Source organism: Aotus nancymaae, unplaced genomic scaffold (assembly GCF_030222135.1).
Source record: "Aotus nancymaae isolate 86718 unplaced genomic scaffold, 86718_ANA_hifiasm-v0.15.2.pri h1tg000072l, whole genome shotgun sequence".
Taxonomy (NCBI): domain Eukaryota; kingdom Metazoa; phylum Chordata; class Mammalia; order Primates; family Aotidae; genus Aotus; species Aotus nancymaae.
In genome coordinates this window covers 9659657-9686453 of record NW_026988487.1, presented here as the reverse complement: position 1 = coordinate 9686453, position 26797 = coordinate 9659657, and the positions used below count along the sequence as shown (strand labels likewise).

Below are 26797 nucleotides of genomic sequence, written 5' to 3'. Positions count from 1 at the left end.
TAGAAATTTATAGCTAAGTATAGATTTTTTTCCCCTGGTCCACAGAAGATATTTATTTGATGTAATAAAAACAAAATAGTCTTCTATCCAACCACAAAGACTAAAAGGAGTGGAAAATTTGAATATACACATACAAAACTCAAGATGTTTAAAGTAACAATTTTTTTTTTTTTTAAATAATGCTACTAGCTGCATGTGTTGGCTCATGCCTGTAATCCAAACACTTTGGGAGGCCAAGGTAGGAGAATCGCTTGAGCTCAAGAGACCAGCCTGGGCAACGTGGCAAAACCCATTTCTACAAAAAAATACAAAAATTAGCTGGGCATGGTGGCACATGCCTGTAGTCCCAGCTACTAAGGAGGCTGAGGTAGGAAGATCACTTGAGCCTGGGAGGTAGAGCTGTAGTGAGCCAAGATTGTGTCACTGTACTCTAGCCTAGGTGACAGAGGGAGACCCTGTCTCAAAAACAAAACAAAATGCTTCTAAAGTTTCTTAGTTATTGAAGATTATGTGAAAACAAGGATGTTAATAGCAAGAGAGTGCATGAAACAAAATATCAAATTTTAAGCAAATGGGCCAGGTGCAGTGGCTCTTTCTTGCCTGTAATCCCAGCACTTGAAGCACTCGAAGCAGGAGGATCACTTAAGCCTGGGAGTTTGAGAACAGCCTGGCCAAGATAGTGAGCCGCTATCCCTACAAAAAAGAAAAAAATCAGCTGGGCATGGAAGTGCATACCTGTAGTCCCAGCTACGCAGGCATCTGAGATGGGAGATCTTGAGCTCAGGAGGTTGAGGCTATGGTGAGCTGTGATTGCACCTTTGCACTTCTGCCTGGGCAACAGAATGACACTCTATCTCAAAAAAAAAAAAAAAAATTAACATGTGAGGCAACTTTGCTAACATTGCATGATTTTTTTCCTTGTTTAAAATCTGCTCAAAATAGCTTTATGCCAACTGTGTGGGCAGCACATTCAGGTTTAATATCAGTTACACATTAGCATAAATTTGGAGAAATACACATAGGGTATTGTTTTCTTTTGAGCTGGCAAAGTGGCTACAGAAACATCAGATCATCTCTCTGAATAGAGAATTTTATCCAAATAAATGTCACATGCCTTCCAGACATATTTTAATCAAACTTAATAATTTCTTAGGCTGAGTGTAGTGTCTCATGCCTATAATCCCAGCTCATTGGGAGGCTGAGGCAGGAGGATCACTAGAGCCCAGGAGTTCGAAACCAATCTGGTCAACCTAGTGAGATCCTGTCTCTACAAAATAAAAAAATAAAAAAGTTACATGAGTGTCGTGACTACATGCCTGTAGTCCCAGCTACTCAGGAGGCTGAGGTGGGAGGATTGCTTGAGGTTGGGAGTTAGAGGCTGCATTGAACCTCTGCACTCCAGCCTGGGTGACAGAGTGAGACCCCTATCTCAAAACCAAACCAAACCAAAACAAGAAACTTTCTTCATGTGGTATTTATAGATGATTTGAATTTGAAATGACTTTGACTTCTTAGCCTTTTATTGTCTTTATAAAAATACTCTCGAGTTAGGAACATGGCTGGTTCCAGTCTTATGACAGTATGTTGCATGAGGCCCTGTAAAAGATGAGGAGTTGTCCCTGAGGTTATGGGGCTTACTGGGAAGAGCACATGTTCTAGGTTTGAAGACAGAAGACTTAGGCTTTATCTTGGCAGACATAGTGTGTGAACTTGATCTTGACTTCACATCTCTGAATCTCACTTTCCTTATTTGTAAAATGGAAATAGATTATGAGTAGTACTAGCTGTCATGAAGGTCATAGCTTTCTCCTCATCCTTTATCATACCCCACAAGGTAGTTGCTCTTACCTCCTTTTGACAGAGGAGGAAACTGAATTTCAGAAAGGGTATGCCAATTACTTAAGGTTACATTGCTAGAAACAGTTGAAGTGAGGATTTGAACTCAGTTTTTCTGTCTCCAAAGTCAGCTGAAAATTGTTTTTTCCCACTCATCATGCCACTTGTTAATTTCCCTGCCTACCTCTGAATTATTGGGAAGATCAAATTAGACTGGTGAATGGGCTTTGGAAAAATGTCGTAAAAGACACAAACGTGTAATAGATCATGAATTCTCAATGAAACAGGAGCATAAACAGAAGCTCCAGAGAAATACAAACTTCTGTCTGGTGCATATTATCTGTCTGTTTAAATGAAGTGAGTATCACATGTTGTGTTTTCAGATTCAAGCTCTGAAAGTCATATTACAGAGGAATGATTTCCTTCCTCCGGATAAAAATTTACAGGAATTTGGAGGAAAATATTTCAGTGGTCATTACTAAAATGCTCAGAGTCAGATACATTCAGCATCATACTGTAAGTCCTGTTAGTCAAAGCATAAACAAGCATAGGGCCTGGGGTGGCTTCCTTCAAGTAGGCTGACTCAGTCTGGGAGGATTCACTTAGCAAGAAGCAGAGAGGAAGCAAAGCAGGATGAAGACATTGCCTGTGCTCGTGCTGGCTCTTACCTTACTGACTGTCTTCTCAGGTGGGCATTGACTCCAAAAACAGCCTATTTCTATGCTGACATGATAAATAATAGTCTGTTTGATACTTAATTTTTTTAATTTTAAATAATATGTAGTGTATAATATATAGCTATTTCAATGCTTTTTTTTTCCCCATAAGAGCAGGCTTCCAGAATTATCATTAAAGATATGCTATATTTTCTTAAAAAAATCTTTAAATGTATTTGAGCACTAATTCTCAAAAATGCTGATAAATCTTCAGCTTCTGTAGCTTATTTTAGAGTTTATATGAGATCACCAAAATTTGATATATTTTTATTATGACAGTATCTTTCAAAATTTGCAAGTAATTATCAAAGCAATGTAATTTTATGCCATCTCCTTTGAGGGAGTGTGATGATCAGGTTTAACATAATCTTATTATCACTGGGCATCTTTCAGTAACAACTTTAAACGTGATTTAGCGTACTGAGGATTGAAAAAAAAAGACTTCCATGAAAGCAAACCTAAGAGACACAGACCAGAGAACTGAAAAAAATATGTTTGAAAAAAACATATCCATTAAATTAATACCCACTTTTAAAGAGATGGACCATTGCAATCAGTAAATATGTTTAGGTTGTGCAGCTTTTGCTTTGAGTTAATCATTTTAGAAACAATTCAAAATTCCTTTCTGAGCCCTCTGGAATGCTGCATCCTTTGGGACAGGTCCCTGGGAAAGAACTTTCATGTTTTAACCAAAATTGAACTTGCAAATCTTTTGCCTTGGACTGTGGAAATAGCTCATGAACTCCTGAGCCTAAGTGTCCTTAAGGCACCTTCCTGAATTTTCCAGAGACCTCCCCGATTTTGACGGAGAAGCAGGCCAAACAGCTCCTAAGATCTCGGCGACAGGATAGACCAAGCAAACCCGGATTCCCTGACGAGCCAATGCGGGTGAGTGCTTGGCTCTGGCAGTTTTAAAGAAAATGTGATCATGTGAATGCCATTCATTATGAAGCTAGGTGTTGGTTCCAGTGTGGGCTGCTAGTTGGGGGTTCAGTTAGAGTTTCAGGTATAAGATACATGCAGTCTCAATCTTTTACCTATGCATTTTCTCCTCTGGAGGTGCCAGCCCGACTCACCTGTTGTGAACAGGGTAATTTAAAATAGAAATAATGAGGCTGACGGTGGGAGTTCCAGAATCTGGAGAGGGCTGCTGAGTGTCACCCCTGTCCTGCCTGCCGGGAGCTTGTTCCCTTTAGCCAATGCTAACCCCATCTCCTACCTCTTCCCTTGGGCCCTGCGGCAGGCTAGACCAGCATCCTTGGTCAATGATGGTCTGTCCAGGCAGGGAGAATGTCTGCCCCAGCTGCCTGAGAGGTTCTGCTCCAATCTCATCCCTCTGATTGTGGTCTCTGGCCTTACTTCTGCCCTGTGGGGTCATGGTATCCACCTGCCTAGTCTTTCTGAACCAGGCTCCCTCTCTGAGTGGATGTTACTAGACACTGCCATGCTGGCCCCGGACCCAGTTTAGGCCTGGCTTGGTTCCTCCTGTTGCTAAAATGATACTGACTTTGGTGGCATTTTAGCCCCACCCAGTGAAGGGAAGTAGCGGTGACCCGGCAAAGTTAGAATGTCTGTCAGGCTGGTCTCCCATCCTGGCCCCTTCATCTGGGTGCGATGCTTATCCTCTCTTCCCTGTATCTCCGTGTTGAGGCCCAGAAGGAGCTACAGTAGCATGTACCTTCATTCACTGCAAAATCACATGGATAATTTGATTACTTCATTTGAAAGGCCCTTACTAAGATATGGTATTGCACAGTGACGAAGAGTGCTGACGTTGGGGTCAGACTGGGTTTGAATCTCCCTGTTTCCTAATGGGTAACTGGGTAACCTTAGGGATGTTCCCTCACATTTCTGCAGTTCAGTACTCTCATCTATAAAATGGGAATAATAAATACTATTGCTGATATTACTATAATATTATTATAAATAATAATGTAAAATAACTATTTTATGATGATAAAACAAAGTACTTCTTAGGAAAGCACTTAGAAAGTGCTCAGCAAATGGTTAAGTACTCCTCTGAGTGTTAAGTACCAGGTACCTGCTAGCTGCTGGGGCTGTAGGTTTCTGCTTAGAATCTGTGGTAGAGACAGAAGTAAGCAAATGGCTGCTATGCAGTATGATTTAAGAACAAATGACTTCAGGCTGTTAAGGATAGATGTGGCTTTTAATTTTTTTTTTTTTTTCTGTAGAATAAGAGGTAGCTCAAAATATTTAAGTGCAAGGTTGGAGGGGACTGGGAGGTGGGCAGGGCAAGATTGAGGCTGGTTTGAATACCTTGGATTTTATCTTGTGTCTAGTAGAGAACAACTGAAGGATTTTTCAGGTTGGGGAGTACAGATCTGGGTGTTAGAGAGTTTGGGACAATTAGAAGAGAAGAGGCCCGTGATTAAAATCTGGGATTAAAGGTGGGCAGGGGAAGAGGAAGCCTGAAAGGGCTAAGAAGGAATGCAGAGAGATAAAGAAGCCAAGAGAGTGGGGGTGGCAGAGCAAGAGGGGAGGCTTAGGAGAGGTTGGTAGGTGAAGGAGGGGCATCGTATGTACAGCTGTGATGGGGAGGAGGATGCCTGCAGTGAGGGATCTTGTGGTGGGGGGGCTCTGGCTGCTCCCCTGTACTTTTGGCATGATGTCTGGAGCAGCCATTCTGCAGTTCTTCCTCAGGGAGTCCCGCTGCAGGGGTTGGGGGAGCTGATCAAAGGGTCCCCCAAACAGTGGCTCCTTCTCGAGGTACTCGAGAGGCAGCTCTGATGACTCCTACATCTGCCCCTGACACTTTCTGTGCCAGCATCTGTGCCTGCCTCTTTAAACTCTGACTGTGGAATAACAGGCTTCATCCTGACAGAGGCACTGTAGGTGTGGGTGAACAGGTGGGTTTGAACTGTTGCAGCCCAGCTCTCTACCGCCCACCCTTCCTGCACCATGTCCATATGCCAGCGTACATGCCAGGCTAGACTCTGGCCCTAAAACCCTGCTTTGTGTGGTCCTTCCCCTGCTCAGAAGCTTCTGAAAGCTCCTCTGTTTGCCTTTTCCCACTTGTGGTCATCACCTCCCTTAATCCTTGACAGCCCTCTGCTTGCTTCCAACTTTGCAATTTTACTGAATATCTGGCTTTTTCTGGTTTGTTTTGCTCATCTTTTATAGGCTTGACCACCACCTGCTTCTCTTAACTGGCTTGAACCTACCTGATTAGTTTCCCTGTAACTCCTTCTTGTCTCAGAACCTATTGCTGAGCCACCATCCCGTCCTCCATATCCCTCCCTGAGACACTTGATCCATCATCCAGAATCCTCGGTCACTCAGTCCAGTTTGGAAAAGTGGTTGTATGTTTTACAGTTGAAATGTGAAACAAACACGCAGTCGATTATTGGGTGACTAGTCTACACCAGTAGTTCTCATCCAGGGGTGAATATGCCTCCTCATCCCCAGGGACATCGGACAATATCTGAAGGCATTTTTGGTTGCTACACCTATGTGGGGTGTTGCCTTTGGCCCCCAGTGGGTAGAGGCCAGGGATGCTGCTAAACATCCTACCCAGGGCCCAGGTCAGCCTCCACAGCCCGCAATTATCTGACCCAAAATTTTAGTAGTGCCAAAGGAGAGGAACCCGGTTTCCACACTGCCAAGTAAGCTTTTTCTTGTTTACTCCCTGTTACATTATGTGTGTCTCTCTCTGTGTCTCTCCATAATTGCAATCACTTGAACACACGCAAAATTGGCTGAATCAACATATAGTGTCTGCTATCATATTTTTCTAGGAATGTGTTTCTTAACTTTGGTTACATTCTGGAACCACCTGGGGAATTTAAATTCTGATGCTTGGGTCCCACTCCCAGAGGGGTGGCCTGGGGTGGGACCTAGATATGGGGGATGGAGCTGAAGCCCCAGTGATACCAACCTGCAGCTGAGGCTGAGGACCACTGGGCTAGGCCATCTGAGAAATCAGCCACATACGTACCAGCTCCTGTGGTCTAGTTGGGAACACAAAAGCGTTTGGAAAGCTGTTAAATGTTGAACTGAGTGGTATGGAGAGTAAGTATCTTAGTTGTTTAGACAGAGAGAGTGAGAGTGTCAAGTGGTGGGTGCTGATTAAGATGTGCACTTAATTAAATTTTACACTCACTGTGCCCTACTAAGCACCAGGCACTGAGGATGAAAGATAAGCCAGACATTCCTCCTTCATTCGAGGTGCCCATTGTGTGGAGGTGGAGCCAGAGTGCTCCAGCCTCATTTGGGCTCACTCTTGAGGTTGTCTGGTACAACAGACTGTGGCTCTGCAAGGAGAGAGTCTTGAGCTCTAACTGGAAGGAAGGAGGAGGCTGGGAAGGCTTTCCAGAGGAGGTGCCTGTCCAGCTGTGTCTTGAAGGATGACTAGGAGTTGTCATGCAGTGCAGGAGGCAGGGATGAGGTGGGAGGAATATTCCACCCAGTGCAATTCCAGTCCATAGCCTGCCACTAACTAGTTGTGGACTTTGGGTAAGTCACTTCCTCTTTTGGAAGCCTAGTTTTTTCATTTGTAAAATGCAGAGTTTAGTTGGAATCTGGCCTAGACATTCCAGCTCTCATATTTTAGGTCTCTGGATAGAACCTTGGGGCTGACACAGGTTTCCTGGTGCCAGTCTGCAATGTGGCAGAAGATCCAGAGGCAGCAGGATACCAACCTGGGCGGAGTCAGGCAATTTATTGTGAAGCCCCTGGAGGGGTGTCCCTAGAAACCACAGGCTTCCTCATCATGCCAACCCCGCTGCCGGGAGTACTACATATCCTCGACTGACTATTTGACCCATTCATGCCTCTTGGGTCTCCTTATTGACTTTTTCTTTTATGGATTTACTGAAAGCAAAATTATTAATGCCAGTTACTGGCATGTAAAAAGAGGTAATTTACTGCATTTAACTGTGACTGTCAAAATGATCCTGGCACTGTACTCCCAGTTGGAGCATAAGAGACAGTGGCCTCAGGTTTGTCCTTGGGCGGTAATGAGCCGATGAGGCTGGACCCCTGGCCAGGGGAGGTCAGAGGCTAGCATGAGAGCTGCCTACGGGCCACATCTTCACAGCCTGGGAATGAGGGAGTTCAGAGGCCAAGGCCTTTGCCTCCTGGGAGCCAGCCCTTCTGGCTCTTTGCCTTTTGTCAAGACCTCCTCACTCTCCCTGTTTCTGAGTGTAGGCCAAGAACAGCTGCGGGCAGATGTCCCTTTGTGCAGGAATAGGGTGGGATGGATGCACCATACTGTGAATTTGGCTGCCAATATTGTGTGTGTGTGTGTGTGAATGTGTGTGAGGGGTGTGTGTATTCAAATGTGAGAATTGTATGAGGGGTATGTGTGTGAGGACTATGTGAAGGTGTGTGTGAGGATGTATGAGGGGTGTGGGTGAGGAATGCATGTGTGTGAGGATGTATGTATGTGAGGGGTGTGTGCAAGAAGTGTGAGGTGAGGGAGTGTGAGGGTGTGTGAGGAGTGTTAGGGGTGTGTGAGGGGTGTGTGTGAGGGGTCTGCAAGGAGTGTGTGTGTGGGTGTTAGGGGCATGTATGAGAGGTGTGTGAGGAGTATGTGAGGGTGAGGGTGTGTGTGTGAGGACTGTGTGTGTGTGAGGAGTGCGTAAGGAGTGTGTGAGGGGTATGTGTGAGGAGTATGTGTGAGGGTATGTGTGAGGGGTATGTGAGGAGTGTGTGAGGGTGTGTGTGAGGCATGTGTGGGTGTGTGAGGGTGTGTATGTGGGGTGTGTGAGGGTGTGTGAGGGGTGTGTGAGGGTGTGTGTGAGGGTATGTATGGGCGTGTGTGTGAGGGTGTGTATGTGGGGTGTGTGAGGGTGTGTGTGAGGGTCTGTGAGGGTGTGAGCAGTCTGTGTGTGAGGCGTGTATGTATGAGGTTGTGTGTGTGTGTGGGGGTCTGTATATGAGGGGGTGTGTTTGTGAGGGTGTGTTTGAGGGGTGTGTGGTCGGGTGAGGATGTATATGCAGGTATGTGGGGTGTGTGAGGGTGTGTATGTGGGGTGTGTGTGAGGGTGTGTGAGGGTGTGTATGTGGGGTGTGTGTGAGGGTGTGTGAGGGTGTGTATGTAGGGTGTGTGTGAGGGGTGTGTGTGAGGGTATGTATGGGTGTGTGTGTGAAGGTATGTATGGGTGTGTGTGTGAGGGTGTGTGTGTGTGGTGTGTGTGTGAGGGGTGTGTGTGAGGGTGTATGTGTGAGAGTCTGTGTGTGTTTTGAAAAGGTCTTACTGAGTATTTTTTTCAGAAGGTCTAGGTTCCAGCCCCCTCTTCTGCTTTGACCCTGACTTGAGGACCTGGGCTATGTGGAGTGATGGCAGATGGCATCGGCAGGTTGTTGTGAGGCTGGTTGGAAGGTCCTTGGATGCCGCAGCAGAGCTGGATTTCTGTACACAGTAGGGAGCTGTGCAGGGGTTTCAAGCAGGGGAATAATATGATTAGATCTGGTTTCCAGGGGCCCTTTAGAGGTTCAGGACACAGCCTCTTAAATGCTTGCCTTTAGATGCTGTCATAGGTGGGAAATTGGAAGTGACTTTTTGGGCCCGCTATTGCACCTTCTTGCCATGGTATCCAGGAGACAAACAGGTGGACTTGGGCAAATGAGTAGAGTTAGTGATTGTTGGAGAATGCATGTGCCCTTGAGAACTGAGCCACATGCCCGCACACACACCCCTCCACACTCTAAATTACCGAGAGATGACTGCTCGGGTTATTTTATTTTGCTTCTCCCTGCTAAGGGACTGTGCAAAAGAAAACACTTTCAGAGATGGAAGAGGCCATCGATGAGGGTAAACAAATGGTGCTTTAGGGGAGGTATTAAGAATTCAGAATGAAAACAAGTATGAAGATTTGTAGAGGTCTCTCCCCATGAAGATCTACTGAGCCATGTTTATAAACTTAGCACTTGGCTTAAATATTGGCAGAGGTTGGCTTCTGTGGAATTGTAGGCTTTTTGGAGACAGGTTGAGACAAGCTGTGTCCGTACATACAAGGGGCTAGACTGTTTCACATATATCCTGCTGATTCACTGCAACAAACTGTTCTTTTCTGACTTGGTGGTGGGCAGGACAAAGTGCTTTTGAGAAGATTGCTGGGTGACTCTGTACTGTAGGGAGGCCAGTATTCAACCCAGAGGAGCACGGACGCCTTGCGGGGCCTCTAGATGGAGGAAGGCAAGGCCTAGAGGGATTGGAGAGGAAGATCAGAGGGAGACAGATGGCTCTGGGTAAGAGAGCAGGAGGGATTTTGAGTGTATGGAGGCAGTGTAAGGAGGTAGCATATGGAGGTAGTGTTTGGAAAGGAAGGTGGGAAGGTAGAACCCAAGGAGGGCAAACCACTGAAATTCCCAGCAACAAGAATAGCTGATACATTTGTTTTATGGTAACTCTCGACCTTGAGTTTAAAGTTACATTCTGTTCTGTGCTGTTATTACCCTCTGCTACCCCTAAACCTTAGGACAAGTCTGCCACACACAGAAACTTGGTGTTAGTAGTTCCTTGAGGGAATGGTGGATGGCAGGGGTGTGTTGTATGGGGTGAAGGGGGCTGACAAGAGAGCAAGGGAATTGCTACAATGTGGAAGTTGCAGGGGTAGAGAAATTGGTTATAAGACTAATTCAGAATAAACTTGACCCCACATTTTCAGAGATTTTGGAGAGTAGGGTTTTAGACTTCATAGGACTGGGGTGAACACTCTCTGAGGGCTGGAACTAATTTGCTTGGAGACATCCCTTCTGGAGGCATGTAGGTTTCAAATGAATTGACTTTCTACTTTTTATTTATTTGTTTTTGAGACAGGGTCTCACTGTGTTGCCCAGGCTGGAGTGCAGTGGAGCGATCATGGCTCAAAGCAGTCTCCACCTCCTGGGCTCAAGTGATCCTCTTGACTTTCTACTTTAGACAAAGTGGCCCAGTCATGGTAGAGAGCTCATGGGTATAATGAAGGCTCAAGATCCTGATGGAGGAAAAAACATCTGCTTGGGGGAAATTAATGACGATCAGGCTGTGCTAAATGAAGGGCTAGGTTTGTGTTTAGAGGGAAGAAGGTGGAAAAATATTCTGTGGTTCCCTTGAAGGTTTCCTCAGTCATGAATGTGCTTATGTTGATTTTCAGGACTATGGTCTAAACCCTTGCTGTTCAAAATATGATCCCCAGGTGGGCTGCATGGGCCTCACCTGGGATCCTATCAGACATGCAGACCCAGGCACCTCTCCACACTTCCTGAAGGCAAATCTGTGCTTCCCCAACCCCCAGGTGATCCCTTTTCACATTCGAGTCAAGAAGTGCTGTCCTGGAGAACTGCAAAGGTGGTCGTCTCTGCTCCTGGTGTCCTGGGACTGGAAACCAGTACATGTTAGTTTTTTGGTTTGTTTGTTTTTGTTGAGACAGAGTCTCACTCTGTTGCCCAGGCTGGAGTGCAGTGGCACGATCTCAGCTCACTGCAACCCCCGCCTCCCGGGTTCAAGCAATTCTCCTGCCTCAGCCTCCTAAGTAGCTGGGATTACAGGCGACTACCACCATGCTTGGCTAATTTTTATATTTTTAGTAGAGACAAGGTTTCACCATGTTGGCCAGGATGGTCTCAATCTCTTGACCTCGTGGTCCGCCCGTCTTGGCCTCCCGAAGTGCTGGGATTACAGGTGTGAGCCACCGCTCCCAGCCATTAGTTTTGACACAATTGATCTCTCTTCCTCCTGGGCACTCTGCTCACTTGGTTTCCACTTTCCCAGCACACCTTGCTTAGGCTTCTCATTCCACTGGTGGCTCCTGCTGCCAGGTTTCCTTTACTGGATTCTTGGCCTCTGACAGTTGTTTAAATGTCAGAGGGTCCCAGGGGTCTGCCCTCCATGTGGCTTCAAATCTCACCTCTCTGCTTATGCTGCACACTTCTGTCTCCAGCCTGACCTTTCCCCGGTCATTTACATGACTGTCCACTCCATTCCACTGTTTGTATTGGAATACTTAACAGGCATCTCAGATCTGACAGCCCCAAACAAAATTCCCTGTTTTACCCTCCTAACAGCTCCTGCCTTAGCCTACCACATTGGGCTAAGGGGACCACCTCCAAATTCAGAACCTGACTACTTCTCACCCTCCACCATCACCTCCACCACAATCATCTGTAGAGTGGACTAAGCAATAATCTCGTAATGGTCTCCCTGTTTCCTCTCTTGCTCTCAATGGAGCAGTCAGAGTCATTTCTTAAAGTGTAAACAAGATCCTGACCCTCCCCTGCTCAAAACCTGCCAATGACTTCTTGTCTTACTCTGAATAAAATTCACAGTCCTGGCCAGGTGTGGTGGCATGTACCTGCAGTTCCAGCTATGCAGGAGAGGCTGAGGTGAGAGGATCGATTGAGCCCAGGAGTTCAAGGCTGAAGTGAGCTATGATTGCTGCACTCCAACTTGGGTGACAGAGTAAAACTCTGCCTTCCTAGTATTCACGCCCAAAACACTATATACAGTATTACATAGGTACATTGATATGCATGTAAATTTCTAGAAGAAGGTCTGGAGAGGTAATCAGTTGACTTTTAACTGTATCATTTCATTTAGGAGACTAGGATTAAAGGTAGTGTTTGATGTTTGAATTGTATACAAGAGTAATTACTTGTATAATTAAAAAATATATGTATTTTTTGAGACAAAGTTTCACTCTTGTTGCCCAGGCTGGAGTACATTGGCGCAATTTTGGCTTACCACAACCTCTGCCTCCTGGGTTCAAGCGATTCTCCTGCCTCAGCCTCCTGAGTAGCTTGAATTACAGGCAGCGTCACCATGCCTAGCTAATTTTGTACTTTTAGTAGAGAGGGGCTTCTCCATGTTGGTCAGGCTGGTCTTGAACTCCTGACTTCAGGTCCACCCGTCTCTGCCTCCCAATGTGTTGGGATTACAGGCGTGAGCCACCGCCCCTGACTTAAAAAATATTTAAAACTTTCACATGTACTATTGCAAAATTGGAAACCAAGAAAGAGTCAGAAGAAGAAAAGAAAATCAGCTGTAGTCCTACTCCTCCCCAAAGACAGGCATTTAAAAAATGTATTTCTTTTTAGTCTTCATGTATATTAAAAAATGTATCTACAGTTTTCTATCCTGTTTTTTCTTAATATTAACATACACATTTCCTCATATTATTATAAGCTATTTGTAACCATAATGTTACTGAATTATCCTCTTTTGGTAGATAGTTGGATCATTTCTGATATTTTTCTGCTGTAAACAACACTTTGAACATTTTTGTGCATAAAGTATGTTTAATATTTTAAGTTATTTTCTATGGGTATATTCCCAGAAAATGAATTACTAGGTCTAAGAATCAGAATATTTTTAAAGCTTTTAGTATATATTATTGAATTGCTTTCCAAAAGACTTTTAACAATTCATGTCATATTTAATATTCAATGCCACTGAGAGAGTATTCTAGTAGAGCTTTTAAGGTAAAAATGTGATGGGAACATGATTATGGTACCTTGAATTGGAGACCAGTGGGCTGTTGCTGGGGCAGGAGGAGTGGGTGCAGGGAGGGAGGAGTGGGGATAAAAAATGACATGTAGGGTTCTGTATAGGCAACTTAGTGCCCTTCATTGGCATTGAAACTCCATGAGTAGAAGCAATGAATGTGGGATGATGGTGTGTTGCAAGTTCTTCTCCCATGGCACCTACTTTTGTAGTTGTATCTTCTGCTCTTGTTTACCTGGTTAACTCTTATTCATCCACAGAAACTCACCTTAAATGATGTCCTTCCTGACGCCTCCCTCCAGTGAATCAGAACATCCCCCTAGTGTAGTGCTTGCAGCACAGGGTTGCTATTTTTGACTCTTTTATGTCCCTCTACTAGACTGTTCTAAATTACTTGAGGAGATGGACTATTTGTTTTACTTCTGGGTCCCCACCATCAAGCACAGTACAGTATTGGCATTTACTAAATGATTGTTACTTTTTCCATTCCCTCCTTTGCTTCTCCCCAGGGTAGAAATTTTGTGGGATATAGCTCTGCTATAGAACATGGAGATTATTCCAAAGAAATCTTTTCTATCTTCTCACTTAAACTCATTAAATTTCTCTTAATCTACTCAAATTTTAGAGAAGGGATTGTTTGCCAGTTGCTTGGGTGAACCGTGGAAATTCTTTAAAAAAGATGACATTCAAGCTTAAATTATTTCTTTCCTGATTATATTTGTAAACGCTTGTGAAACCTGGGAATACGCTTTCCTAGGAAGCGTTCCATTTTGGCCTGTGATCCTTTAAGGAATGTTCTTATTGGGCAAGTGTAAATAGTATTAGCTTTATTTTGAATAGTCTTTGTAAAATATACTTTCATGTGTAGCTGCTTGACAAACGTATGTGGTAACTCCATTACCCTTTTGTTCCCCATTACCTCAAATACCAGTTTAGAGTGACTGAGGTGTAAATTGCCTGCAGCCCTGATCTGCCTTCCTTTAGGACTGAGCCTTCAGTGTCCCCTTGCAGTTAAGTTCTGAGCCACCATTCTACCTGCGGGATTACCTTGCTCATACTAATGAGCAAAATAATTTTTCCAAAAGCTGATGGATATTTAATTCTGCAAAAATGTCACAGGAAGGATTTTGCCTTCTTGGAAAAGGATCCTGCCTTGATAGAATAACAGTCCACTTTATGATTCTGAGCATAGGTCAAGTTCTGGTGGGTATTTAAGCTCGTTATCATACCACTTCAGTGCCATAGTAAAGGACTACTTTCAATTTCGACTCTAATTACTGAGAAACAATTTACTTAAATCATTACAGTTGGCATTCGAAATGGAACATAGATACTGGTTTTTGTTTTGCTTTAATCCCCCCTGCCGCCACCTTGGAGAAAGGAATCTGAAGAAATTAAAGCTTATTTTCCATATACCCCTTCTTCCTTGGTCCAGGAACATTTGAGATTATCATTAATGTTAGGTCATTTCTAACTCAGCCAATGCAATTGTTGAATTTGTGGTTTTCAGCAGATTTGCTATTTGCCTTTTCATCTTTGACTAATGATTGCTTTTTAGGCCTTTGTGGCATATTCATTTTCCTAACATTTTAAATAAATAGTGAAATGTCATGGAAACCAGTGCTGGTTTCTTTCTTGTTCTCGGTGTGTGTCTGTTTTTGTTGTTTTTCTTCAATGATGATTTCAGTTGGTATTTAGGAGTGTGAAGTATACATTACTTTTTGATGCTTTTAATGTACATTTGGCCTAGGCTGTTATAATGAGCAGATCAACACAGATGTCAAGAAAACTTCCAAGGAGGATTTAATAAGGTTATGGGGAAAGAAAAGTTACGTCATTTATTCATTGGCTCCTTTATACATTTTTCCAGTGAGCTTTACTGTGGTCCTACTGTGTGCCAAGCACTAAGTCATAGACCAGATATACTTTGGTCACTACCATAAAAAAAATAACTGGTTGGATATTTGGCTGAGAGGGACAGGGATTAAATGAGTAAGGATGCAAATGAGCATATAATTATAAAAGACGCTATGTATCAGTAGTGACATTCATTAATATCACCAATGATCTCATCATAAAAGTCTTTAAGTATTGGGAAGCTGCCAGCCTCCTGTAGCAGATGCAAGTTTTCCAAAATCCACTTTCCTCTGGGAAACTTGATTTAATACATACTGTCAATTGTTTTCCTTGCGGTGACAGGCTTACTTTGTTCATTTTCAAGATGTCTGCCCAACATGGACATAAAACAGCTAGTTCAGCACCAGCAATTGCACACATGCTTTTCCTTGTGAAAACCATTGCACTTTGTCATGCAGCAAAAGTGCTGCCTGCGTACGCCCTTTTGGGTTGCTCTTTACTGTTTCACCAGGGCATTCTTCAGGGAAACTGGCATTTTAAGAATGTTGTATTTTTATTTTTGTAGCCGTGAGTGTGTGGTGGAGAAGGATGCGATGACCGCTAATAGAATTGGGTACCGCTGCCTGGTTTCCTGCTAAGGTGCCAGTCGTTTTACCTACTGCTGCCTTGGCACATCAGTGAAAATGCCAATACAGCAAGAAGACAAATAATGTCTGAGTATTATTTTAAAAACAGTTTTGACCTCATGGGCCCCTGAGGGAACACAGACCACCCTTTGAGGAATGATGCTCTAGTCTTTTCTTTGACAAGTGTTTACGGAAAATTTCTTGTGTACCAGTTCCTGGGAAAGATGCTCTTCTCCACAACTTTGATGTGTACTCAGGTCTTTCTTATCTAATAGTAAAAATTAACAACTAGCATTTATTGCATTCCTACTATATGCCAGAAATGGTGTGCCAAGCCCCTGCAGCAGTGGGGTTCCAGCAGGAGACCGGGTACCTGAAGAGAGTTTAATAAAGGCACTTTTTACAAAGGTATGGGCAGGATTAAGGTAAACCAATATGAAATGATAAAGGATCAGGGTTAACAACCTCTAGACATGAAGGGATAAGGAAGGCAGATGGTTCCTGGGGCTGGAGAGGACAGCTTCCTAGGAGCTGTGGCTTTCAGGAGAGGGAAAAAGACAATTGCTGGGGTGAACTGTGGAAATTCTTTAAAAAATGACATCCAAGCTTAAATGATTTCTTTTGTGATTGTATTTATTCTTGGTGTGGCTGTGACTCCTAGGGGAGGAACTAGGATTGAATACCATGGCATCTCCCTCCGCCTACCCTCTAATCCCTTCTGGCACTTCCTACTGGTGAAACTCAAGCAGAAGCCACAGGCCAAGGGAGTCTATGGTGACAATTCATCTGGGTCCCACGGCCAGGTGAAAAGGGAGAAAGAATGGATTTGGAGGGGCAAATGCAGGCTACTTATTTGGTACAAAACTTTTTTCGTGTCATTTCATTTAATCTCTAACCCAAGGAAGCAAGGTAACTAACTTAAGGAAGCAAGTGCTAGTGCAATCCCCATCTTGCAGATGAACAAATTGGCTGGAGAAGTAAAGCAATAATGACAGGGTCCAGGTGTGAAGGAGACTCAGACCTCTTAGCCTCTACTCCTCCCTGTCTGGCAAACAGACCGGCAAGAAGCAGGCAGCAGGGGTTCCTTCAGTGCGCTGCTTCCACAGAATAGTTGAACGAGTAAAGGTATGTGCTGGGGACTTGTTCCTTATTTACAAGACTGTACACAGCCTTCCTGTTCCTCCCAATTACTATTCTTCTGGCCAAAGACTCCCTGGATAGGGAAGGAACTCAGCCCCAAATCCACAAACATGTTCAGAAAGCAGCCAGGGAATCATTGTTGGGTCCCACAAGGAGCCCTCTCACCATCTGCCCTCCACCCCAGCTGACCCAGAGACTCCCTGCCAGAACACTGAGTGTATTTTGATGAGTTAAATGAAAACAACAACCATAACCAAAACAAATCCGAACTGCATGGGTCCTGGGGGAAAGAAAAAAAATCAGAAAAGTTGGACACTTCATAATTCCTTCCTTTGCACAATCTTTTTTTTTTTCCTTTTTAAATGGCTACATTTGATATAGGATGCAGAGTTCCTAGATGATGTTCTAGAAACTTAAAAACTTATAGTTCTAAAGTGGACCATTTGTTAAAGCCTTCTTAATATCATAGGAAGGTTTCCATGAGTTAGAGTTTTTATGATATTGATACATACCCAAAACAATTTAATTACATCACAAATATGACTGAGTATGTCTACTCTTTCCTAAGGTGAAATGCTGCTTCTGCTGTTTTGGGTCACCTAAATCTGTTTGTATGGTATGGACCTGTTCTATGCATACTTTGCAATGGTTCATATCCTATTAATTACAGCACCAAAATTTCCTTCAGGGCAATATCAACAGCACACACCATCCAAGTTAAACATCGTTCTTATCTCTATCCATTCTCTTTTGGAGGGAACATAAAAGAACACCAACTTTTTTGTTTTTGAGTTTTGTTTAAGCCTCTCTCTGTTGCCTGGGCTGGAGTGCAGTGGCACAATCACAGCTCACTAAAGCCTCAAACTCCTGGGCTTAGATAATCCTCTTGCCTTAGCCTCCTGAGTAGCAAGGACTACAGGTGTGTACCATCACACCCAGCTGGAACATCAAATTTTGATACCAGTATGTGAGCCAACCCACCTGTCACCTCCACTAAACAGTAAAGTGGCAGGCCAATAAAGTTCCCACTCTCTGGGAGAGCTCACTGCCACACAGAATGACCAGGGAGGGCTATGCTGGGAGAAGTCTATGGAGCTTTGGGGGTCTAGAGAAGTGGGGTCACAGGGAATCTGAGACAGCTTCCTAGAGAAAGTAACATCTAAACTGAGGCCTGAAAAGTCAGGTAAGAGTGAGATGGGAAAATGAGAAGGTATAGAGGTGTTCTAGGCAGAGCGAACAACAGGTGTTTTGGAAGCCTTAGAAACAGCAAGCATGACTCATTCAGGGAAAGATAGAGAACAAAGCTCATGTGTGTTGATGGTGAGAGAAGAGGCTCTCACCATCTTCAAGATGGGTGTAGCTGGGTTATAAAAAACCCGTAGCCACGTTAAGGAATCAGAACTTTCTCCTGAGCCCAGTGGGAGCCATGCAGGCATTTTAAGTGAGGAAGCAACATGGGTAAATTAAAAAAAGATATCACTTTGGAACAGGATACAGAAAAACCAAGAGGGATTTTTCAGTCTCTTCTTTATAACTTTGTTTTTTCACATGACTTTAAGAGAGCAATATGTATCATTGTTGTGATAAAAATAAAAACCAGTAAAGCTATTTTTGTTTTGTATATTTAAAAAACCCATTCTGACAAAAGACTTGAACAGACATCTACTGAAGATGATATACAGATGGCAAGTAAGCATGTGAAATGTCATATATCATTAGGGAAATGCAACTTAAAACGGCCATAAGATGCCACAACACACCTATTAGAATGGCCAGAATCCAGAACAGGGATCACACCAAATGCTGGTGAGGATGTGAAGTGACAGAACTCTTATTCATGCTGGTGGAAATGCAAAATAGTGCAGCTACTTTGGAAGACAGTTGGGCAGTTTCTTGCAAAACCAGACCTACTCTTAACATATGATTCAATAATCACACTCCCTGGTATTTACCCAAAGGAGCTGAAAACTTAACGTCCACACAGAACCTGCACACATATGTTTATAGCAGTTTTATTCATGATTGCTCCAACTTGGAAGCAACCAAGATGTCCTGGTGAATGAATAAATGAACGATGGTACATCCAGGCAATGGAATATTATTCAACTCTGAAACAAAATGAGCTATCAAGCCACGGAAAGACATGGTGTTAAACTTACATGTATTACTAAAGAAAAGAAGCCAATCTGAAAATTCGATTACATATTCTATGATTCCAGCTACATGACATTCTGGGAAAGGCAAAACTATAGAGACATTATAAAGATCAGTGATTGCCAGGGGTTTGGTAGATGAACAGGCAGAGCAAAGAGGACTTTTAGGGCAGCGTAATTGTTCCATGTGATATGGCAACGGTAGTGCTAGGATTTGTATGTGGTTTGTTTGGCCCCACCGAGTCTCTGTTGAAGTTTAATCCCCAGTGTTGGAGGAGGAGCCTTGTGGAAGGTATTTGAGTCATGGAGGTGGATCCTTCATGAATGGGGGTAATGAGGGAGTTTTTGCTCTTAGTTCAAATAAGAACAGATTGTTGCAAAGAGCCTGATGCCTCCTCTCTTTCTTGCCTCCTGTCTCGTCATGTGATCTGCATATATTGGCTCCCCTTCGTCTTCTGCCATGAGTGGAAGCTTCCTGAGGCCCTCATCAGAAGCAGATGTTGGTGCCATGCTTTTATTTTTATTTTTTTTGAGGCAGAGTCTTGCACTGTCACCCAGCCTGGAGTGCCATGGTGCAATCTCAGCTCACTGCAACCTCTACCTCTTGGGCTCAAGAGATCCTCCCACCTCAGCCTTCTGAGTAGCTGGGACTACAGGCATGCACCACCATACCTGGCTAATTTTTTTTTTTTTTTTTTTGTATTTTTGGTGGAGACAGGGTTTCACCATGTTGCCCAGACTAGTTTCAAACTCCAGAGCTTGAGCGATCTGCCCACCTCAGCTTCCCAAAGTGCTAGGATTACAGATGTGAGCCACCGTGCCCAACTGTCACGCTTTTGTGTAATACCAAGAGTGAACCCTAATGTCAACTATGGACTGGTGATGATATGTCAACTCAGGTTTGTCACCTGTAACAACTATCCCATGCTGGTGGTGGGGGATGTTGGCAGTGGGGGAGGCTGTGCCTGTGTGAAGACAGGGGATATATGGAAACTTTATATTTCTGCTCAATTTTGCTGTGAACCTAAAACTGCTCTAAAAAGTGAAGCCTATTAAGAAAACAAAACAAAACAATAAAAAACTCCATGAGAGGACGAAGGTAAGACAAGGAGTAGTAAGAGCCTGCAGAAGTTGTGGCAGGGGTCTAACCCCTGGGTTGGGGCCTGGGCTGGGGCCTGAGTTGGGCAGAGGCAGTGGAGCAGGGTAAAAGGGATTCAGAAGCATCCACAAGAGTTAGGCTGCTTGGATGGTGGGAGGGCAAGGAAGAGGAGCACACCGAAGCTTCTTGCTTAACTAGTGATGTGGTGCCATGAACAGAGATATCATGAACCACCTTCAGTATGATAGGCAGTGCCTGTAGGCCAGAGATTTCACCAGAAGATGGGGAGGGAAGGAAGAGGCCTTATAACTAACTAAGATAAGAGAAACCACATTTCATTCTTTTATTTAAGAAATGCCCTGTTGATTTGTCATTTTTCTGTTTTGTGCATCACTTATGGGGCATAATGCCATGAGTAACCCATATACAGAAAATTCACAGCCTGAACTGGCTTTGTGGAAGACCCAGGCACATTGGGAGGAGAAGGCCAGCCCTATAGGCTGGAAGTGACATTCCTGTTGATAAAGGGCAGAGCATGAGCACACTGAGAGAGAGAGCAGATGAAAAGACAAAAACTTCATGCACAGGATGGGTGTGTTCAGAGGCTGATGAGCTGCAGGTTGCAGAGAGGCCCTATCATGGCCCTCTGTTATTTGTGCTGTCTGCTCCCTTCTCTGATGGTAGCACTCCTGCCACTCCTCATCATCCTGGTATGGACGTGAGTTTTCTCTGCCCTGACCCCAGTCCATCCTCCATCCTGCTGTACCCAACTCTGTGCTCAAAGAGACTGACTGTAGACCTCATCCCCTGGTTCCCTGGCCGGCTGGCTTCTGATTGGGCCCTGCAGGAGATTGAGGGGCAGAGGAGGGAGAGGATGGGCTGTTTGTTCCCTGTTCCCTCCTTGCCTTGCAAAGGCTGTGCTGTGCCCCCAAGACCACAGCAGCCCCACCCCGCTGGCCCCAGGCCTAATGGCTCCTCTGAGGACTCTCCACCCTTGGCCCTGCAAACTTAGGCATGGTCATGGCTTCCCTCTATTGCTAGTCCGTGGGTACTAGAATATTCTTGGATAGTTCCCTTAACCCACCTCACATGGCTGTGAATGATCCCTTCATTAAAGTCTCTTCAGGCAACCATTTCAGGGAGAAATTGTGTTCTTGAGAAGCACAGAGATTAACAAAGGCTGTCATTGACCATTGTGGACCAAGGTGTGAGGGCAGGGCCATGCCTGCTGTTGTGAGGAGTGGGGGAAGGTGGGGAATCCTACCCAAAGTTGCACTCATCTGCTGGCTTGCAAGTACATTATCCAGAGCCACAGACAAAACCTATGGGTACAGGCAGGTGCTGCCTCCTGCCTCCTTGCAAGCAGACAGCACTGGTGAAGGCTCCAGAGAGGAAGGTGGCCCTGGTGGGCCCTTGGACCCTTCTAGGTCACTCTGTCAGGGTGGAGCATGGATAGGGGAGGGAGGAGGTATGGGTGGGAGGAATGCAACACAGAGGGGTGGGACAGACAGAGAGGTGAGGAGTCTGCAGCAGCCTTGGTGGACAGTGATGAAGACCTGACGTAGGAAAGTGGCAGAGACAAGGGAGGGCATCTGAGAATTATTCAGGAGATAGACTCAACGTCCCGATGCTCAGTCTTACGTTGAATTTGAGGGTGAGGGAGGCAATGACAGTTTATGTTCTAGAGTGGGTTCCTGAGTAGGTAGAGATGCTGGCCACAGTGAGGGGCAGGGCTGGTCAGGGCCAGGAGCTGCTTTCTGTTGTGGACACATCAATGTGTAGGGCCGGTCACCTTTCATATGAACAGAATCATACATTGTGAGGTCTTTTGTGACTGGCTTCTGTCACTTAGCACAATGTTCTCAAGGTTCATCCATGCTGTAGCATAGATTGGTGCTTCATTTTAATTGCCAAATAATAACATTCTATTCTATAGAAGTAGCACATTTTATTTATCCATTCATTTATTGGTGGACATTTGGGTTGCTTCTGGTTTTTGGCTGTGATAAACGATGCTGCTGTGAACACTTGTGTACAAGTTTTTGTGTGGACATCCATCTTTATTTCTCTTGGGTATATACCTACAAGTACAGTTGCTAGCCTGGAGTACAAATAGTAACTCTATGTTTAATGTTGTAAGGAACTGCCAGACTGTTTTTACAAAATGCTTCTCTATTTCTAGCAACATCTTTATGTTTTAAAGTCTTTTTGTTTGATATTAGCATAGCAACCCTAGCTTTCTTATTCTTATCCCTTGTCTTTTAAAAAAGATGATTTTTATCACAAATGCATATAGCCTTAAGTAATATATTAGAGGATTTAGTTATGCGTATTTGAATTTCATAAAAATAGTGTCATACTGTAAATGTAGTTTCTTGAACTTTTCACTCAGCATGCTATTTCTTTCTTTTCTTTTCTTTTTTTTTGTTGAGATGGAGTTTCGCTCTTGTTGCCCAGACTGGAGTGCAGGCGCAATCTTGGCTCACCGCTCCCCCTACCTCCCAGGTTCAAGCAATTCTCCTGCCTCAGCCTCCAGAGTAGCTGGGATTACAGGCATGTGCCACCATGCCCAGCTAATTTTTGTATTTTTAGTAGAGATGGGGTTTCTCCATGTTGGTCAGGCTGGTCTGAACTCCTGACCTCAGGTGATCCGCCTGCCTTGGCCTCCCAAAGTGCTGGGATTACAGGCATGAGCCACCGTGCCTGGCCTCAATATGCTGTTTCTAAGACCCACCTATGTTATTGTATGCAGCTACAGTATAATTAATTAATGTTCTCTGCTGTATAATATTCCATGGCATGACCCTTCCATAATTTATTGATCCATTCTCCTGTCAGTGGCTATTTGGCATGCTTCCGGTGTTTTGCTATGACAAATTTATTGCTGCTATTAACATTTTTATACATCTCTCCTGATATAAGAGTTTCTCTTGTTCTCAGAGCAACTAGCAATATAACTATTAGCTAGGAACTTGTTAGAAATGCAACTTCTCAAATTCCACCCAAGACCCACTGAGTCAGAAACTGTGGGGTAGGCCCAGCAATCTGTGTTGTAATAAGCCGTCCAGGTGACTCTGATACCTGATAAAGTTTGAGGTCCACAGCTCTAGGGTATAAAGTAGGAGTGAAATTTCTAGATTGCAGGCAATCTGTTGTTTTTTGAAGTGGCTGTTCCGTGTTTCCATGGAGACCCACCTGCTCAGCACTTAGTATTGTCAGACTTCTTTATTTTGCCCACTGGATGAATCAGTCTGACTGGTCTTCCCTACACAGAGGCACGGGTGTGGCTGTCGATTTCTCCTCCCTGCCTGTCCTCCCATCTTGCCCTGTCTAGGGAGCTAGAGCCACACCATGCACGCTGACCCCTCAGCTGTCACTGTGGATGAAGCCTTCTTCAGTGTGGTTTGTTTTGACAGGAGTACATGCATCACCTGCTCGCCCTGGAGCACCGCGCTGAGGAGCAGTTCCTGGAGCACTGGCTGAACCCTCACTGCAAACCCCATTGTGACAGGAACAGGGTTCATCCTGTGTAAGGGGCTTGGGACCAGCCTCGGTATGTCCCCTTCTCCCAGCCCTTCTGTCTGAGGGGTAGTGGGGGATAGCATGGCATGGGCTGGGAGACTTTCCGGACCATGCCTCAGGAGGACCAGCTGGTTAGCTGGTTATGGGTCTGGAGTAGGGGTGGCAAGATTAAGGCAGGAGACATAGAGGGGAGCCAAGAGACATAGAGGGGAGCTGGGGGACACACAGAGGATCCCAACCTCTTCTGAGTCTCCAAGTGATCCCAAATGGGGAGGGACGTGACCCTATTTGCCACCCAGAAAAGCCCTCTCTAAACCCAAATCTGGAGAGGTGTGTTTTGTTGAGGCTTGGGTCTCTTCAGTGGGCTCAGCATGCATGGAGTCAACTTGTGACATTTACCACAATCATCACTGCTGTCATCAGGATCAACAACTTCTTTCCCAGATCTCGCTCCTGTTCCCCACTGCCTTCCTGCAGCCTTCAAGGCTGGCAATCTGCCCAATCCATACTTTGTCTTTCCCTTCCCCCTGACTTTCGTTTTCAGCCCACCAGCAAGGGACTGCCCAGCGTTCCCCCGACACCCCGCATGCCACTGGCTCTGCACCTCTGTGCCTCGATGAGGCTGTTTGCTTCTCCCTATCTGTCCTTATCGTCTTCCTGCCTTTCCAAATCCTGTTAGATAAGGTAGCAAAATTCCTTCAGAAGGTAAGCCCAGTGAATTTCCTTTCTCTGCTGTAAGTTTTATGGACCAAACAGGACAAGATATAATCAGATAGTTTAATTTTGTGGTTAGGAGAAATCTTATACCTTTGTTGTTGTTTATTTTGTGCTACGGTGAATGGACACAGGGACACTCTTATTAATCACTCTTTATAATATAACATAAATGACCTCATATGATCCTCTTAACACCCTGGTGTCATTGCAGGGCATGCACTTTAACCCCATTTTAAAGAGGAGCTAACTGAGCATGATTAAGCCACTAACTCATACTAAGCAGTGGTTGGTATGTCAGGCTTCTGACCACTGTAAATATGCATGCTTTATATGGACTTTGTTGCTCAGTCCTGTGTGTATGTGGGCATAGACTCACTCTGAGGGCGCTTTCACAGATAGTGAGAGAATCATCTGCTGGCAGTGGAATGGAAGTTTTGTTTTTGAGGGGTAGGAGTGGGCTGACATCCCTCTTCTAATTCTTCCGGCTTCTGAAGCTCATTCTAGGTCAGGGTTCTGATGTGCCTGGGCCTGGCTTCCAACTCCCAGGCTACTGGCATCCCCTGCACCAAGGGCCTTTGTCAAGCAAGACAAGCCCTTGCTTGGCTTCTTCCAGAAAACAGGACTGTGGAGCAATTAGATGCTCAGGCTCTGGAACTGGCCAGAGCTGTTTGACTTTCTGAGTTCCAGCTCTGTGGCCTTGGGCGAGTTGCCTAACTTCTCTGAGTCTTTGTTTCTGCCTCTGCAAGTTGGTATAATAATGATGTCTAGGGAGCCTGGTGCATAGTAAGTGACTCCAAAAATAAAAGCACTTATTACTGTTGTGCAGTTGAGGTTAAAGGAGAGATTTCTGGGTTCAGCCCCACAGTAGTATCCTCCAAGGTGTGACTGAGGCCTCTGATTCTTTGTAGGACATGTGCTGCTGGTGAGGCTGGGTGCTTAGCTCCTGCAAACATGGGGTTCCACAGAGGCCTCACTCCAGGAAGCTCCCACTTACATAAAGACAAGGAAGCAGTGGTTGGAGAAATGTGTCAACTTGGAATTGGGAGTCAGACAGCTTTCAGATAATGAGTCCTCCAGTCACTGGCTGAATAACCTTAGAAAAAAATGCCTAATTGAACCTTAGAAAAAGATGTCACAATCATCTGTAAAATGAGGATAGTAATGGTTCCTTCCTTATGGTTCTAGGATGAAAAAAGTCAATGCCTGGAAAATAGTTAGTGTTGCCCTGGCACACATAGGAAGTGCTCAGAAAATGATAGCTGGATCATGTTTGTTCTTCCTTGGTCTACTCATCCTCTTCCTAGTCTCCTCCTTCCCTCCACTTCTTGTTCTTCATCACCATCATAACAGTCACCACCACCATCATCACCATCACTACCACCATCACTACCACCACGACCACCACCATCACAACCATCATCACCATCAACACCGCCACTATCATCACCATCACTACCACCTCACCATTACTACCATCACCACCACCATCACCATCACTATCACCATCACCATCACTATCACCATCACCACCACTACCACCATCACCATCACCACCATCACCACCACCACCATCATCACCATCACCACCACCACCACCACTACCATCACCATCACCATCACCATCACCACCACCGCCACCATCACCACCACCACCACCACCATCACCACCATCACCATGACTACCACCATCACCATCACCATGACTACCACCATCACCACCAATATCACCACCATCATCACCGTCACTACCACCACCATCACCATCACCACCACTCTCACCATCATCACCATCATCACCACCTCACCAACTACCATCACCACTACCACCATCACCACCATCATCACCATCACTACCACCATCACCATCACTACCACCATCACCACCATCACCACCACCATCACCACCATCATCACCATCACCACCATCACCACCATCATCGCCATTACCATCACCACTATCACCACCGCCATCATCATAATCATCACTATCATCATCGCCACCACCACTACCACCACCACTGTCATTGTCATCACCACCAGCATCATAACCTTCATCAGTATCACCACCACCACCATCATCACTATCACTATTACTACCACCATCACCATCATTACCATCACTGCCACCACCATCATCACCACCATCATTATAATCATTCTAATGTTATTTTCTTGTTCTTTTTCAGCAAGCATTTTAATAGGCAACAACCCGGATAATGTTGAAACAAGACAAGGCTGCTTCTTTCATTTGTTTTTAAATTGTGGAAATGGTTGTCTTCAGACCTCATGAACTGTGGGCATGTCAAAGGTTGTCTTGGAAATGGCAAATATATATACTGCTTCATTTTGCTAACCTGCATAAATCACTAAAACCAATAGCTGAAAGCATAGACACTTCCCAAAGGTCTTCCCATCAGTTTGTAAGAGTGGGAAGAACCAGAATCTTACCTGGAGCTGATGGAGCTGATGGAGCTGATGGAGCTGGAACCCCCAGACCAGGAGTTGGGGCAGGCTGCCTGCCCTAAAGAATTTGTGGAAGCCTTATTCAGAGTAGTGAAGCATACCACTTGGGGTTGCTGAGTTGTTTTGTCATCTATTTTTTTCTTCTTCTTTTCTGCCCTAATAAACATTGGTATTAAATTTAATTTTAGTGGTCTCTTCCTTTCACTCTTTTTTTTGTTTTTTTG

General features: G+C 44.7%; 1 protein-coding gene across 1 annotated transcript; it reads left to right on the top strand.

Moving 5' to 3' along the window:
• Positions 1 to 167: 167 nt before the first annotated feature.
• Positions 168 to 26755, top strand: CUNH17orf67 (chromosome unknown C17orf67 homolog). Its single transcript, XM_012460470.2, has 4 exons — positions 168 to 2524; positions 3340 to 3440; positions 23288 to 23424; positions 26297 to 26755. Exons 1-3 carry the CDS (start codon positions 2470 to 2472, stop codon positions 23402 to 23404), a joined length of 273 nt encoding a protein of 90 aa, XP_012315893.1. The 5' UTR covers positions 168 to 2469; the 3' UTR covers positions 23405 to 23424; positions 26297 to 26755.
• Positions 26756 to 26797: the final 42 nt, after the last annotated feature.